The 16,802-nt window shown below is 48.7% G+C and overlaps 1 protein-coding gene across 2 annotated transcripts in view; it reads right to left on the bottom strand.

The window, feature by feature from the left end:
* GRIK3 (glutamate ionotropic receptor kainate type subunit 3) overlaps positions 1-6,374 on the bottom strand; it is a 189,277-nt gene extending 182,903 nt beyond the window's left edge. Inside the window, exon 1 of one of the 2 annotated variants that reach the window (XM_077931845.1) lies at positions 5,403-6,374. In XM_077931845.1, the coding sequence (XP_077787971.1) occupies positions 5,403-5,562 (160 nt within the window). In that variant the 5' untranslated portion in view covers positions 5,563-6,374. The remainder of the gene's footprint in view (positions 1-5,402) is intronic. The other variant, XM_028739214.2, reaches the window with a different exon arrangement.
* Between the last annotated feature and the right edge of the window lie 10,428 nt (positions 6,375-16,802).

Raw genomic sequence — 16,802 nt, 5'->3', positions numbered from 1 at the left:
GGGACAGTTCCTCAAGCTAATGTTTTCTAACTTGGTCCTACCATTCCCAGGTGGTGAGAAGCCACTTGTCTGAAGCTATTTGCTTTGCGCGGGGAGAGTGTGCGAGGGCGGGGGGAGGAGGGGTGACATATTGATCTTCATTCAGTTTGTGTCTTCTCCAGTACGGCTAAGCTTTATTGTATCAACGGCCGTGGCTGCCGCCAGCGTGCCTCTCTCATTGTTTAACACTCGCCAAGACACAAACTTAGAGACAGGCGCTACGTCCCCAGCTGGCTGTGGTGACACATCCCATCACTGCTGCGGTTGGGCGGGAGAGGGAAGGAAGGATAGGATCCAGGCACAGATCCCAATCTTGCTTGCACACCGATGTAAAGTGATCAAGCCTCCCTGGCCCAGAGCCCTAATTCTGAGGAATTATCCTGACAAGATCACCCCTGATCTTGCAAACATCTCCGTACCGGTTTCACTTCGATAGCATCGATTTTCAATTACGCTTCCACAAATTGGGAGCCAAGTCGTCATCATTCAAGGCATCGATCCAGGTTTACAGTGGGACAAATCTGGCATCGCCTCTGAGTGCTGACTGCAGCTCCTGAGATCAGCGTGGCAAGTACAAGTGAGCAAGCAGGTGGGTCGATCCGAGGTGTGCAGAATCAGGAGAGGCTCTGCACACAACCCCCAATGAATGTGGAATGCTGCATTCACACACACACTCAAAGGGGGAAGCATTGCTCTCCAGGATCACTCATCTCCTGATACCGGGCATAGTGTGGTCACATCAACACCCCACACACCCACACACTTGTTGCACTCCTTAAAGGTTTGAGTGCACCTTCTAAATCACTTCTTCCAGCCACCCCACGAAACAAGATTTTCTCCAAGCTATTCATCACATCCAAGCCAAATAAAATAATATCTGACTCTTTCCTCCAGATTCTTTCTTTTCTCACAGAACAATACCAGACACAATTGAACACTGCAGTTTTCAATTGTGAAATTATTATTTGGAAGTGGGGGTTAGGTATCAGGGAAACGCTGTTAAATCTCCCTGGAGGGGATGACTGGAAGCGATGTTTCTAAAAAGAAAAGCCAAACAGAATAATGAGTCCCAGGAATAAAAAGGCTACCCTCTCAAGGAAATGTAATTATGAATTGAATTTGTCCACAACACATTTCTGTAAAATAATCAATGAACTATTTTATTTTCGGCAGACTACAACCGCCCACATGCCTCCCTTCTGTGTTACTTGTATTTTATCCAAACAATTGATGGCACAACCTCCTTTCTCAGTCACAAATTAGCATAACTCATCTCTTATTTCAGCCTGTTTGTTTCGAAACCAGCATTGTGGCCTTCGTCCCAGCTGCCTCACAAGCCAAGAGCAAAAGAAAAAAAGAAGAAGAAGCCCCTTTCTTGCCGGGCTTACGACGGCAGTGTACACAAAACACAAGGTGCACCCTTTCCAACCGCCAATCTGCAGAATGCTAGGGTGAGGCGAGCTGTCAGTGCTTCTGTGCAAAAGAAAAAAGAAAAAAAAGCAGAAGCTTGCTGTCTGTGGGAGAACACCAAGGCTGATGGTGGCTACGTTTTGGCAACGTGCCGGGCAGCTATTGTCTTTTGGTCCAAACCAATTTTCCCATTCAAGTCCACAGTGCATGTAGGACAATGCAAAAGGGAGATGGATGCTTCACCTAGGAGCATCATCACCCTCTGGAGAGATACCGGCCACCTGCAGAAACCCAAGGATCCATGGCAACGAGACACTCCTCTTGTGAGTCTAAGATTTCACCCAGATTTTGACTCTGTTGCCTCCCCTTTTAGCCTCTGCATATATTTGACCTCTTTCAACAAGGCAGAATATTAATTGATGCTTCAATCAGATGAGTGATTTGCCACAGCAATCAAATGTGACGTCCGAAGGCTTCTTGCAATTGGAGAGGCTTTCGTCGTCTCCTTTAGGGAAGCTTTTGCCATGTTTCTTGAGGTTTTGCGATGTCACAGGCTGCAAGGCAGCACAAGGGGGAGCAGAGACTTGCTGCTGCATCACTCAGCAAGGCTTTTAAACTTCAGATGAATGAACGGCAGGCAAGAAATGCGATTTAACCATAAATGCCAAATGAATTTGCTTCATGGGGAGTCATTCACTCCAAAGGACAATACTTTGTTCAATTGCATTTGCAAACTTACCAGCAGCCACCTCACTTACACCAGCCAATATTCATGTAAGACAATTGGGCTGTTCCAGATTTACCCCCACGTTGCCTTTGAAATCCTCAGTCCTGTGTCTGCAATTACATTTGCACCAGGCATAATAAATCGCACTCAAAGAAAGATTATGCTCAAAGTTGCATGACATTTGCACGAGAAAACATAAAGATGTTCCAGTAAAAAACATCTCCCTCTGTTTGCATGCAATGCTGATTAAACCCAATGCTTATAACTCAGAAACGATGTAGGAAAGTACTGGAATTTTCTCTTTCACTGAGAAAAACCATGATTTCAGCAAAAACAGAACCACAGATCTCCCCACTCCAAGCCGTCTCTTTTTTCAGAATCATGCCTTGTTGTCATTTAACCAGGCTGTTCTATTTGAAATTCAACAACTTTCCTGATTTTTTAGAACTCAGTTTATTGTAAAACCTGATTTAAGTTGACACAAAAGGACAAAGAAATGAAATTAAGAAAGCGGGAAGAATGAAATTGTAGCATTCCTAAAAAGGAAAAATGACAGTTCAGCACGGGAAAGCTGTGTTGACTTTGATCTAAACCTGAAATTGCCGCAGTTGCTACAAATTCTCTTGTCTCTCTGGCTGTTCAGTTCTCTTCTTTTATGTGACATTTTTAGAAAAGAGATTTTTACATAGAAAAGCATTAAATCTAAACAACATATTTCCTTTTTTTCCTTTTAAAAATTAAAACAGTTTTCTTCCACCAGCTTCCAGGGGAAAGCCTAGCCAAGGCAGATTTGAAAAGCAGAGTTTAGAAAATTATTCTCCATCCTTGAAAATCAGTTATACAGAGAGCTCTGGAAAATAAACAATGGCTCAGAGACACCTGAGTGGTCCTCTAGAAATAATCCATCCAAACAAGAAGGTAGAATCCACAGCATTTGCAAACTACAAGCTCTTCTCTGCTCTTTCTACAAATCCACCAGTGCCTTTTCACCTCAGAGAAAATCCCACACCACAGGAGGTGGAGTTCAGCTAGCTGGGCCAGCTCCCTCCCCTTTCAAATATCCAAAGGGGGCCATGTGCCCACTCTTGAATGGCACAAACACAACAGTATATCAAGCATCCAAATTCCTTGGATTTATGTTCCAGCCATGTTTACAACCAAGGTTAAACCTGTATACTCTCAAATTGTCAATGAAAGCAACACAGCATGGTGCATGTTCAGATGAACAACCTCCCCCCTCCCCCAGCCCAAATGCACATTCATTTTTTGCAGTTAGCATACATTAAGCATCAAATAGGACCCATTTGCCTGAAGCATCCATAGCATGAGTACAAGAGCTCATAAAAGGCTGTTGACCTTCCAACCATCTTAGATATAGTTTTATTTATTTATTAAATTGAGAAAAATCACTGCATTATGAAGAGGCCCCTTAGGCCCACAGGGCAGCCTTCCTCAAGTGACATAAATGCCAAGGCTCTTGGGATGTTTTCCAGCTCCCCAAGCTCACATTCAGCCATCCCAGGACAAAACGGACCCATCAGGTGAAGCCAAACAGCAGGCACAGTTGCAATGGAACATCAGGTCCTGATGCCTACCCAATCCAGCAAACACTGAGCAGCTCAGTCTATGGGAGTGGGACTGAAAGAGGGTCCATGTTCAGGCACAACAGGGGCTACCCCATCCTCAAGGGATGGTGTGGACTGTGCACAAACCCACAGGCACTGCAGAGAGCTTGGCTGGAAAGACCACCTGTACTGGACCAGAAGCCAGACCTCACATTAGTTGGAAATCAGCCTGCTGGATGGACACTTGGAAAACAAGGGGGGGAAATGGAGGGAAGGCATTCACCAGAATCCCACCTCAGATTGCCTCTCTGTCAAAGACACCAGCTCTGGTGGGGTGGCTATTCTGGCTCCCTTCCCTGATGGAGGCAATTCAGCTGTTCCTGGGCCAAAGAACAAAGGAACTCTAGAGCATGTGTGAGCCCAGAGGAAGCTGCTTCCAGGGGAGACAGGGGGTGGGGAGATACCCTTACAAATACCACCATGCTCTTAGGCAACTCAGTGGGGCAGGAGTACTTCCCTAGGGACCACGTTCTATTAGCTGGGGAGTGTGTTGACCTCAGGAAATCCTAAGGGCTGCCCTGATATCAGAGCTGCCCCTCCCCTCTCTTCACCACACCATGCCAAGCAACAAAATCTCCTGCAAAAACTTCCAAAGACAAAGGGAACCACAATTGAACTATGCTGGAAAGGAGGCAGAAGAGAAGGCAGGGGAATGTTTTCTTTTAATTAAGGCACAAAAAAGATACTTTGACTTTTGGAATTCACTTTGCCACATGGCTAAAAATTTATAGCTGTTCCTCTCTCCCACTCCTCTGAGCCCCGGGAGCAAGAAGAGAAAGCCTTGCGCCGGCTGGTGGAAAGCAAAGGCAAGAGACATCACCCTTGGCAGCAGCAACAAAATCTGGTACTATATTTGGGGGAAAGGAGTTGTCAAAATATTGGGGGAAGGGGGGAACCCATTCAGAGGCAGCAACTGCTTGCTGGGAAACAGCATCAAAATTTCAAACTCCACATTCGCACCTGGCTCCTGTACAGAGGGAAATGTAGCCTCCAGCGCCTGGCCCTCAGCATCCCCTTTAGCGCAGGATGTGCTGGACCAGAGCATCTCGGAGGCGAAGCTGCATCCTCCGTAGCATCTTCTCCAGCCAGCATCCTCTCTCTGCACAGATCAGAAAGCGCCTCGCGGGAGAAGCCAAACTTTGCTTCCTGCAAAAAGCTCCGTCTATATCGGCAACGAAAGGGGGAAAGGACGAGTGGGGGTGCGAGAGGGGCAAACTTCCCGTCGCCTGCTAGACGTCTATTGCAGAAGGGGACAAGCCAAAGAAAGGAGGAGGGAGGGTGAAGAGGCAAGCCCCCCCCCCTCGAAGCCACCTCTGACTCAGAGACAGAACCCCTGCCAGCAAAAGAACTCTGTTCTTTGCAGAAATATATATCTATATCTCGACTCCGTCTTTAAAGTCTTGGGAGGGTCGTTTTCAAGGTCTTTTATTAAATAATCAATCAAGGTCGCCCCCCGCCCCTATTGCCAGCCAAACGCCCAAGAAAGCCCCAAACCCAATAAAATCGCCCCAAAGTGGAGTGACAGCCCCCCCAAAGAAGAGATAGCATGATAGTGAGCCCTGACTCCCTCCCCCCCCGCCCCGGTTTGTCGTCTCACCCACCGATGCGGATGACATGGGGCATCCCGTGGCAGGAGTGGAGCCAGACGAGCCCCAGGAAGAGTCCGGCGGCGGCGGCGGAGGCAGTGGAGGCGGCGGAGGAGCAGCGGCGTCGGTCCAGCGGCGGGAGGAGCGGGCGCGGGCGGCGGCAGCAGGTCAGCATCCTGGGCGGGCGGGCGAGCCAGCCAGCCACCCGGGCTCCGGCTCCGGCGCCCGCTACACCTCCAGAGGCGGCGGCGGCAGCAGCGGGCGAGGCGGCGGCGGGGAGGGCGCCTCCCCCTCAGCCCGGGGCATCCTCCTGGCGGAGAGGAGCGGCAGCTGGAGCCGGACCTCCGCGGCGGCGGGGACGTGCAGGAGGAGGAGGACCCGGAGCCGCCGGAGCCGCCGCCGCCCCGCCACGCCCGGCGAGGCTCGGGCTCCCCCTACGCCCGGTGCGCGCTCGCCTGCCTGCCTGCCTGCCTCCTTCCTCCTCGCAAGTTCCCCCGACTGGCGCTGCCTCCCGCCGCCGCCGCTCGCTCTGCCTGGCGCGGAGCTGTGCAGCCGCGTCCACACGGGGAGGGCGGGGGAGCGTGGAGGGGGCCTGCTGCTCCTGCCGCCGCTGCTGCGGGAGGATCGCGGCCGAGAGGTGCCGGGGCTCAAGCCTCGGAGCAAGGCACGCCCTCTGCCCGGCAAGCCCTGCCCCCGAGGCTCAGGCGGAGGGGGAAGGCACTCTGTACATGCTCGAGGGCATGCCGGCTAGGCGAAGGGAAGGAGGCGGTAGTTCCCTGCGCTGAAGGAGCTGTCCCGGTGCTGAAACGGAGTGGTCTTTTTCGACCCAACTGTACGGCGGGGTTCTCCAGGCGCAAGCGAGGAATTCGCCCCGTCTCCGGGAGAGGGACTTCTGGGAGGCACGTGGCCCGAAAGGAGAGGAAGGGAGGGCCTCTGAACACGTGCAGAGTGCTTTTCTCCTCCTGGCTGAGGCCGCGGCCGCCCCGACGGGGCTCCCCTTTGGGTAGCTGCCGACCGCTAGGCGGGAGGAGAAGGGGGAGGAAAGGGGGAGGCAGCGGGGCTCACTGCAGCGGAACCTCCAGCTCTGGCCCTGCAGGCCTCGAAGGAGGGAGCCAGTTGGGAGCGGGGAGGGCCGAGGCGTGACTGTGGCTCCAGGCTTCCAGCTCGCGGGGGGGGGGGGGGGAGAGAGAGACTGCGCAGCCCGAAGAGTTCGCGCAACTCACGCACACAACGTCCATGTGAAATGCGCGTGTTTCTAAGAACTTGGACGCGGGCGGCGGGGAGTTTTGCAGGAAGAAGTGCTGAAAGGAAGAGCCCCCCCCCCTCGCCCGAAGAGACTCTTCCTTAGGAAAGCTGGCAAATATCCAGTCATCTGTGAGCCTCAGGGCGTGGGGTGAGGGCCCCGAAATGGATAAGCTTTTCGGTGCGCTACATCGAGAGTGGAGAAAAGGAAGTCTGGGACGCGGGAGGCTCTGGTCCCTACACTTCCCCGTGGTGGCTAAGTGAGGAGCACTGCTTGAGCCTCCGCTGAGATAAACTCCGTTCTCTCGGTCAAGAAGGGGGAGGGGAGGATCCTGGAATCAAAGGGTGCTTTGAGACCAGGAATATGTTCATTTCAGGAGGGGTGCAGGAGGTGCAACCCTTCGCAATGAATAAATGTCTGGCATTCGATAAGTTGCTTGCGTGGCTGGAGGAAGGAGTTCATTCCTAAGCAACTACCGGAGAGAAAGACCCACTGGCAGCACTGCAGGGCTGTTGTGTTGCCCTTGGACAATGAAGAGGGTGGGAGAAGCTTCTCCTGAGCGTCCCTCCTGCGGCACAGAACCCTGTGCAATGAATAAATGACTCCCGTTGGATAGGAGCATAGGAAATTGCCTCAGTATGAGGCAATTGTCAGACCATTGCTCACCTTGCTCGGTACTGTCTACACTGGCTGGCAGCAGCTCTCCAGGGTTTGCAGCAGAGTTCTCTGCCAGCCCTACCTGGTGATGCCAGGGATGAAACCCTAGGACCTTCTGCGTGCAAGGCACATTCTCTACCACTGAGCTATGCCCTTTCCGTTTATGTGGTGGTGGTATCTTCGGCTGGAGGGAGGAGTTAATCCCCATCAGACATCACCCAGCCTTGAAGGAGGTGACAGTGGAGTGCAAAAGTGCCACCAGCTAGCCAGAGGTAGTTCCAAGAACTGCCTCCTCCCATACAGGCACTGTAGTAAATAACCCTGTGCTGGAGCAGCAGAGAGTTTGGGGAATATGTGGGGTATTCTCTGCCTCCACGAAGAGGTCTTGCTGATCCTGCAGAGCTCGCCTTGGCATTCTCTCAGGGCCTCGCCTTCCAAGGCGAAGACACCAGCACATTTCATCCTCCAATTTGCTTTTGCAGAGTTCCAGCCGCAATCAAGAGCGGGAGCGACTGGAAGCATCCTGAAATTGCTCAGCAACTGCAAAGCGAATAAATTTGTTCCAGGCAGGAAGAATCATTAAGTTAATCAGATGTGATCATTCTGCATGTTAAAGGGCAAGCGAACCCACCCACCTGCTCCCGGGGGAAGTCAGAAGGGTTGATTTGTTCACCGTGCAACGCGGATCCACAAAGGGTTTGGCGAGATGCCAGAGAGAAATATGCATGCTCACCTCACCTTCTCTGCTTGCATCCTCCCGTTGCCTGGCTTCTAGGGGATGCTTGAAAGCTCATTAAAAGGGGGTGTGGGGTGGTTTGGAAAGAGGGGTCTCTGTCAGAGCTGCAAAGCTGCTTACCCTCTGTGGTCACTTGTGCATTTCGAAGTTATCCTAAAACGGCTGGCTGCCCCCTTGCCCTCCACCCTGCCTTGCCTGATCAAAGAGCTTGAAGTGCATTACAAAATAAAATTAAACAATTTATGCCCAGCCAGTCAACAAGGTGCAGGGATAAGCTAACAGTAAGCACAGTCCCCTGTGCAGAGGCACACTCCCATGTGTGCTTTGGAGGAAGCTCACCCATGAAATGTCAAGGACACGCAAGTAAAAAATAAAACTGTAGTTTGCAAAAATGAAAATAAAAAAAAGTTGAGCTCGCCTTTCAGTTAGCAAAAGGCATATGAGCAGTTCCTCCTAAGCAACAATGCAGCAGCAGCAGCAGCCAGGAGGTTGATGCCCTGGAACAAGTCCAGAACAGGACAAGCTGTGCTGCTACGAACCTTCTCAGGGAGATCATTTCAGGTTTTAGGAAAACCGTTTTTATCTTTTAAGTTTTTATTTCATTAAAGCATTTCTGAACCTCTTCATATTTTTATAAAATCTTGAAATGGTGTATACTATATACAAAATAAAACAGCATCCTTTAAAACCAAATGCAGACTAAAATAAATATTAAAACAATAAAACAAGAGGAGATAAAAGCCTGGGCAAAAATACAGGTATTGACAAGATATCTAAAGCAGCTGGTGGTTGCTGCTCATGTCTAGCAGAGGGAAGGAGGGCACCCCACACAACAGGGGCAGCAGCAGGAAATGCCCATTTCAGGCTCACAACCCTGGCTGGGACATTGTGGTATGGCATGGTTCCCCCAGTATAATTTCCTCATGTAACCTATGTGATTTTACAGGTATTTACAGGGGTAGGCAGTCTTTCAGGCAACCTGGTTCAAAGTTCAGGGCTTTATACGATAGAAAAGTCCATCCCTGATGCTTGTCAGTCTCACTTCTTTAACTGTGCCCAGTAACTTGGGCCTCTCTTACTAAAAAATATACCAGGCAGACTAATTCCTGCCTGAATCCTTGGAAAGATGCGGCCAATCAGAGCTGGCAGTACCTGGCTATCAGGTCACCAGCCCTTGAATTCAAAAAGTCTCAGACTTGTTAAGGACTGGGAGTGGAGACAGCAGGCAGAGTCCATCATTTATTATTATTATTATTATTATTATTATTATTATTATTATTGAATTCAGTAGCTGAGTCCATCACAAAAACTGTGTATTCACTGAAGCTGCACAGCATAAAATCCTCAGACAATCAGGCTGCTAGCCATTGGTTTCAAAGAAAGAAACCCTACTAACCTTGTCATTTTTTCCTAGTCACCTGGCAACCCTACAAGGTGGACAGAAGGTCCAGAACAACAGGACCTGGTTTTGTATGCTTTGCATGTGCTTTGCATGTGCTCAAGGTTTCCTGTTCCCGACACAGTTCACACTGGGACGCTGCTCTTAACGCTTTGGTTTGCTTAGGGACATAAAACCATTTCATGTTCTTCTCACACCCGTGAGCAAAAAGAGCAGATTTATGGGGAGACTCAATCCTATTAATTTTAACGCTGGGCTTTTCGAGAACAAAGGGAAACTGCTTACAAGAGAGGACAAATGTTGAAACATTTTATTAATCTCTAGAGAGAAAGGAGTGGGGGGGGGATTGCTGATGGGACAGAGTATTTTCACGTCCAAATCAAAACACGTTTGAAAGATGATCCACCCAGAAAGAGGTGTGAAATAAGCAATTTTGCTTCAGGGGCTTTTTAGTTTTCAGCAGTAATGAAGACAAAGGAAGGGCCTAGAAGGAAAAAAAGTAAAGGGGGAGTGAGTAAAATGGTTGGTGGTTGAATTAGCCACAACTGCCTGCATTTTGTTTAAATTTATATGCATCAGGTATAATACAGCCACAATCAGTGTGAGTTATGAGGCCCTGTGTACACATTACAGAGATTCATGTGCCAGAGTTTCTAAATATGCCTGGGATTTGGCAAGGATAGATTCCTCGGTCTGGAGTGCCCTCTACTGAAATGTGCCCAAGTTCTTTATGTTTGATGGTTAGAAGCTTGATTGATGGGTTTGCTAAATTGAATTTACTCTATCGGGCTTCCCTCCCCAGACACACAAACACACACACCTCCTTTATAGTGCATTCTTCCAAGATTTTGTAAAAATATTAAAAAACTATGTCAGCCTTCAGCTTAAAGCAGACAGCCTACACATATATAATGATTATTTAGAATGAAAGTTGCTTCAGTCTTCCTTGCAAATGGCATCAAACAAAGGGGAAATGGTGGTGTCTGAAGGCCAGGAAACATCTCTTGCTCTCCTTTGCCTTGGTTCAGTTGACCACAAGGCTACCCCATACGACCCCATTCTTTTAACTGCTTCTTCCCTCCATCTCTCTCTTGCTGAGTTGACATAGATTGTAAACCTCCTTGGACTATATGGAACTGGCGGAAATGACCGGCAGAATCCGAGACCAGGGAGAAGAGTCGGTGGAGGAAGATTGGAAGAAATTTAAAGACTATTTACAGAAACATTGTAAAATTAATGAATGTTAGAATGATGTTGGAATGAAGTTAAGTGGTTTTAGCAGCAATGTTACAAAGGTGTATGTAAGAATGGATTGCTAATAGATCTGAATCTAAAGTTATAATATATCAAGACAAAGGATTAAGATAAAAACAAAGAGGGAAAGGATTTGCTGAATTAACTAATTGAACTGGAACGCAAAAAAGGGAGGTGCGAGGAGGTCAGGGAAACAAGTAAATGAAAGACAAGATATGGAAAGACTGATTTGTTTTTAATTGTTTTTTATTTTTCTGCTTTTTGTATTTTCTTTTTTCTTTTTTCTTATCTCCTTTTTATTATTGTAATTTTGTTTGAAACTTTAATAAATATCTTTTTTTTAAAAAAAAAGATCGTAAGCCTCCTGACCAAAGGCACGTGTGCCAATCATGTCCCTGCAAGGAAAGGTTGCAGCATCTGGGACTTTTTTGTTTGGAGAAAATGAGAGTAAGAGGTGACATGATACAAGGCTGTAAAATCTTGCATGGCAGAGAGAGAGAGAGAGAGAGAGAGAGAGAGAGAGAGAGAGAGAGAGAGAGAGAGAGAAGTTCTTCTCCCTCTCTCATAACTAGAACTCATGGACATCTGAGGAAGCTAAATGTTGGAAAACTCAGAACAGTCAAAATAAAGCACTTCTTCACACAGTGCCAAGTTAAACTATGGCCTTTGCTCTCACATGAGGCAGTGATGGCCACCGACTTGGATGGTCTTCTTACAATTCAGCTCATCTGCAAGCAAATTAGGCAGGCACACCGGTTTCTTTAGGTGCTGACCACTTTTCTTTCTTGTGGGAATTGTCTGGATTTGTGCCTTCAGTATTTTACCTCCCACCCATCTTGAACTCTCTTCTCTTTGAGTATTTCTGACCATGGGATATCACCTTGTAGCTCCTTAAGCTACCTGAAGTCAGCCTTCTTAAATTCCAGGGTGCATGCCCAACTAAACTCAGCTTTTCCTTGCCTGTGTATATGACGAGTTATCTCTTTGGGATCCAAATGGGGTTTTAGTCTGCCTTGTTGCCACTGGATTCCTGCCTTTCCATTGTCTTCCCTCCTTCCCTGCCCCCCTTACAGAGAAAAAACATCACCCCTTGACACATATTCCAGGGGTTTCACCCTCCATCATGTGCAAAGGTTCTTTTGTATCCTAAGCCCATCCTCCCGCCACACTGCAGCCAGTCAGCACTCTCCTTGGCTAGAGCACAATCTGTAAGTCAAAAGTACAACTCCTGAGCATTAAGCGTCATCCTCGGCCACGATGCTGCCTGCCCTTGCTGAATATATTTCTATAGATTTGTCAGGGAAGCAAAAGCTACTGTACAAAGTCATTACTGTACAGCTGGAAAAAGAGAGGTAAAAGCCAAGCAGGAAAATATATGACCACTGTTGCCTGCCCAGAATGTGCCCTTGAAGGAACGACAGTCATACTGTGCTGTGTCAGTTTGAAATGAACAAAACACAATTGGAGAGAGAAAGAGATATAGAAAAAAAGCAACCCCCAAGTGAATGTGCTGAGCTACTGAAAACTTGAAATGGCTCCACCTTCTCCATCAGAAAGCCTGCCCAGACAACTCAACTAGATCTGCCGGTCAGAATAGAGCTGGGGTGACTTTGTGAATGGGTGTGTATAAGGGTATAAGGGAGACTATGTTTATTTTTTTTACAAGAGCCAGTGTGGTGCGGTGATTAGTGTTGGACTAGGACCCGGAAGAAACCTGGGTTCAAATACCCATTCGGCCATGAACAAAGCTCACTGGCTGTGACTTGGGGCCAATCATTTCACTTCATGTATTATGTTTCTATGCCACTTTTCACTCACACGAGTCACAAAGTGGTTTGCAAACAATAAATAACAATAACAAAGAAAAACACCACAACCACCACATGAATCACATAAAATAGTTAACAATAATACTAATACTAATACTACTAATAATAATAATATATTATTTGTACCCCGCACATCTGGCTGGGTTTCCCCAGCCACTCTGGGCGGCTTCCAACAAAGATGAAAAATACACAAAAATGTCACATATTAAAAACTTCCCTGAACAGGGCTGCCTTCAGATGTCTTCTGAATGTCAGGTAGTTGTTTATCGCTTTGACATCTGATGGGAGGGCGTTCCACAGGGCGGGCGCCACTACCGAGAAGGCCCTCTGCCTGGTTCCCTGTAACTTGGCCTCTCGCAGTGAGGGAACCGCCAGAAGGCCCTCGGAACTGGACCTCAGTGTCCGGGCAGAACGATGGGGGAGGAGACGCTCCTTCAGATATACTGGACCGAGGCCGGTTAGGGCTTTAAAGGTCAGCACCAACGCTTTGAATTGTGCTTGGAAACGTACTGGGAGCCAATGTAGGTCTTTCAAGACCGGTGTTATATGGTCTCGGCGGCCACTCCCAGTCACCAGTCTAGCTGCCACATTCTGGATTAGTTGTAGTTTCCGGGTCACCTTCAAAGGTAGCCCCACGTAGAGCGCATTGCAGTAGTCCAAGCGGGAGATAACCAGAGCATGCACCACTCTGGCGAGACAGTCTGCAGGCAGATAGGGTCTCAGCCTACGTACCAGATGGAGCTGGTAAACAGCTGCCCTGGATACAGATTTGACCTGTGCCTCCATGGACAGCTGTGAGTCCAAAATGACTCCCAGGCTGTGCACCCGGTCCTTCAGGGGCACAGTTACCCCATTCAGGACCAGGGAATCCTCCACACCTGCCCGCCTCCTGTCCCCCAAAAACAGTACTTCTGTCTTGTCAGGATTCAACCTCAATCTGTTGAGGCCATCCATCCTCCAACTGCCTCCAGACACTCACACAGGATCTTCACCGCCCTCACTGGTTCTGATTTAAAAGAGAGGTAGAGCTGGGTATCATCCGCATACTGATGAACACCCAGCCCAAACCTCCTGATGATCTCTCCCAGTGGCTGCATGTAAATGTTGAAAAGCATGGGTGAGAGGACAGAACCCTGAGGCACCCCACAAGTGAGAGCCCAGGGGTCTGAACACTCATCCCCCCCCACCACTTTCTGAACACGGCCCAGGAGGAAGGAGCGGAACCACTGTATGACAGTGCCCCCAGCTCCCAGCCCCTCAAGACGGTCCAGAAGGATGTTATGGTCGATGGTATCAAAGGCCGCTGAGAGATCCAGCAGAACTAGGAAACAGCTCTCACCTTTGTCCCTAGCCCGCCGGAGATCATCAACCAGTGCGACCAAGGCAGTTTCAGTCCCATGATGAGGCCTGAATCCTGACTGGAAGAGATCCAAATGGTCCGCTTCTTCCAGGCGTGCCTGGAGTTGTTCAGCAACCACTCGCTCAATCACCTTGCCCAATAATGGAAGATTTGAGACTGGGCGATAATTGGCCATCGTGGCCGCATCTAAAGATGGTTTTTTAAGAAGCGGTTTATTAACCGCCTCTTTCAGCGGGTCTGGGAAGGCTCCCTCACGGAGGGAAGCATTCACCACCCCACGAAGCCCATCGCCCAGTCCTTCCCGGCTAGCTTTTATAAGCCAGGATGGGCAAGGATCCAGGAGACAGGTGGTTGGCTTCACTCGTCCAAGCAGCCTGTCCACATCCTCGGAGGTAACAGATAGGAATTGATCCCACACAACTTGACTAGACAGGACTCTAGCACTCTCCCGCCCTGGCCCTGCTCCCACTTCTTGCTCCCACTTCTTCCCGAATCTGAGCGATTTTATCTGCAAAAAACTTTGCGAAATCATTGCAGGAGATCATGTGGCCCGTACTGGGCCCCAATGTCGCAGGTGGTTCCGCTAAATTGTGAACCACCTGAAAAAGTCTCCTGCTGCTGTTTTCTGCAGATGCAATAGAGGCGGCGAAGAATGTCTTCTTCGCCGTCGCTATCGCCACTTGGTAGGCTCGACGTTGAGCTCTAACCTGTGTCCGGTCAGATTCGGAATGAGTTATCCGCCACTGGCGCTCTAGCCGTCTCAACGATTGTTTCATTGCCCTCAGATCTGTGGAAAACCACGGGGCTCTCCGGGCTCCATGCAATCGGAGAGGGCGCTTCGGAGCCAAACAGTCAATAGCCCTGGTTAACTCCACATTCCAGCGGGCCACCAGGGAATCGGCTGAAAGGCCATCAACATGGGATAAAACATCAGTAAAAACAAATAATCAGTAAAACAATTACAAATCTTCAGCGAAACAGCCACCTACTATAAAACACTATTAACAAAACAACTAAAAAAACAAGCTAAACAGCACAAGAAAAGTCGTAACATTCACAAAGCATTACAGCACTCATTATCCACAAAACAGTACAGTGGGACCTCGACTTATGGATGCGATCCATTCTGGGGTGCCGTTCGCACCCTGAAAAGTCTGTAAGTAGAGTGCTGCTTATGCGCATGCACGTGACGCAATAGGGCACTCCTGCGCATGTGCGAAGTGTGCAGAATGCTTCTGCACATGCAGCAAAACCCAGAAGTATACACTTCTGGGTTTGCCGGGTTCACATCCCGAAAATCCGCAACATGAACCTAGCACAACTAGAGGTATGACTGTATTAACAATATTAGCAAACCAACAATCAAAACCAAACTAAGTACTGCTGAATTCACATGCACTCTTGTCACCCCATGACTCATAGTCTTCCATTCAGTTCATCAAAAGATGCATACACATAATGCCAGTGGCAGAAACTCCATTCTGAGGGCTCCTAGAGCTGGAGGCAGTGCTGGATTTACATATAAGCTAAACAAGCTATAGTTAAGGCCCCACTCTCTTGGGCCCCCGAAAAAAAATTAAAGGGAAAAAACCCTGGACGTACATTTCCAAAATATAAGATAAAACACAAATAAAATAAAACCTACATACAGCAACAGTGTTTTGTGTTGTGTAGGCTCCTATGATGTAAGTATTGGGCCTCGCCTGCTAGTCTGCTCCCTAAAATACCACTGGTTAGATACCTATAAATTACCATATAGCATATATTCAACACAAAAAACAGCAACAATTTGTTGTTGACAAAGGACAGCTGGACATATAAAGGGTCCCATTACTTTCAGCAGCTTAGGGCCTCATCAAACCTAAACCCGGTCCCGGCTGGAGGGTGGGACAAGGCAGGTGGAATAAGCCATTGCCTGATGGTCAGCACAAAGTCCCATTCCCCTCATTGCCTCACAGTCTAATCTACCTCACAGAGTTGTAGTGGGGATTAAAAATGAGGTGTGAGGAGAACCATGTAAGCCACCTTTAGCTCATTACGGGGGGGGGGGGGGATGTGGGCTATAATGTTCCACTGCTTTCCAGGCCCCTGCCTGCCTCAATAAGCCTCAGTCTAGAGCAGGGGTAGTCAACCTTTTTATACCTACCACCCACTAATGCATCTTTCTTGATGGTAAAATTTCCTTACTGCCCCCCAGTGCTCGATGGAAGGAGGATTCAGCTTGCCCCCTACCGCCCACCTAGAATCCTGAAATGCCCACTAGTGGGCAGTAGGGACCAGGTTGACAACCCCTGGTCTAGAGGGTGAACAGACGAGGGCATTCCATTCCATTTTCTCCTGGCTGGCAGGTGTCACCCCATGCCAACATCCCTGTGTGGCTGGCAGTAGGTCCAGGAGCTGCAGCAACATCACAGGCTGCTGTTGGTGACCCCTGTAGCAGAGTTGCCATACATCTGGAATGTCCCACACATATACAGAATACTGCAGTCAACAGCAGTGCCCAGGTGGAAATCAACAAAAACGTCCTCAGGAATCCAGACGTATGGCACACCATGTCGGCAGTGCAGTTTTTGCCGATCTCCCAGAAAAATAGCTCAAAAATGGCATTTTCCCCCGTGGTTTTGCAAAAAAAAAGGCGAGCGGCAAGAGCAAAGGCAAAGGAGCATCATGGGGGGGGGGGGAGTGTTCTTGATTTTGGTTAGAAAAAGTTGGATGGTACCTGCCTGCTGTCTCACAACTTGATGAGAAGACCTTCAAGCGGACTTGGGCTGTTTCCCTGCTTTTCTCCTGCTGTGCATTTCCTACAACTGCTGCTGTTTCTACCCAGGGCCTCATTTTGCTCCATCTTGGTGCAAAACTTACTAGAAGAGGAATGAAGGACAACAAGGTGACCCCAAGCTTGGAATCCTGAAATGACAACCCCAAGGAACTGGTTAA

This window comes from Podarcis muralis, chromosome 7 (genome assembly GCF_964188315.1).
Source record: "Podarcis muralis chromosome 7, rPodMur119.hap1.1, whole genome shotgun sequence".
Lineage (NCBI taxonomy): Eukaryota > Metazoa > Chordata > Lepidosauria > Squamata > Lacertidae > Podarcis > Podarcis muralis.
This window is presented reverse-complemented; position numbering and strand designations above follow the sequence as displayed.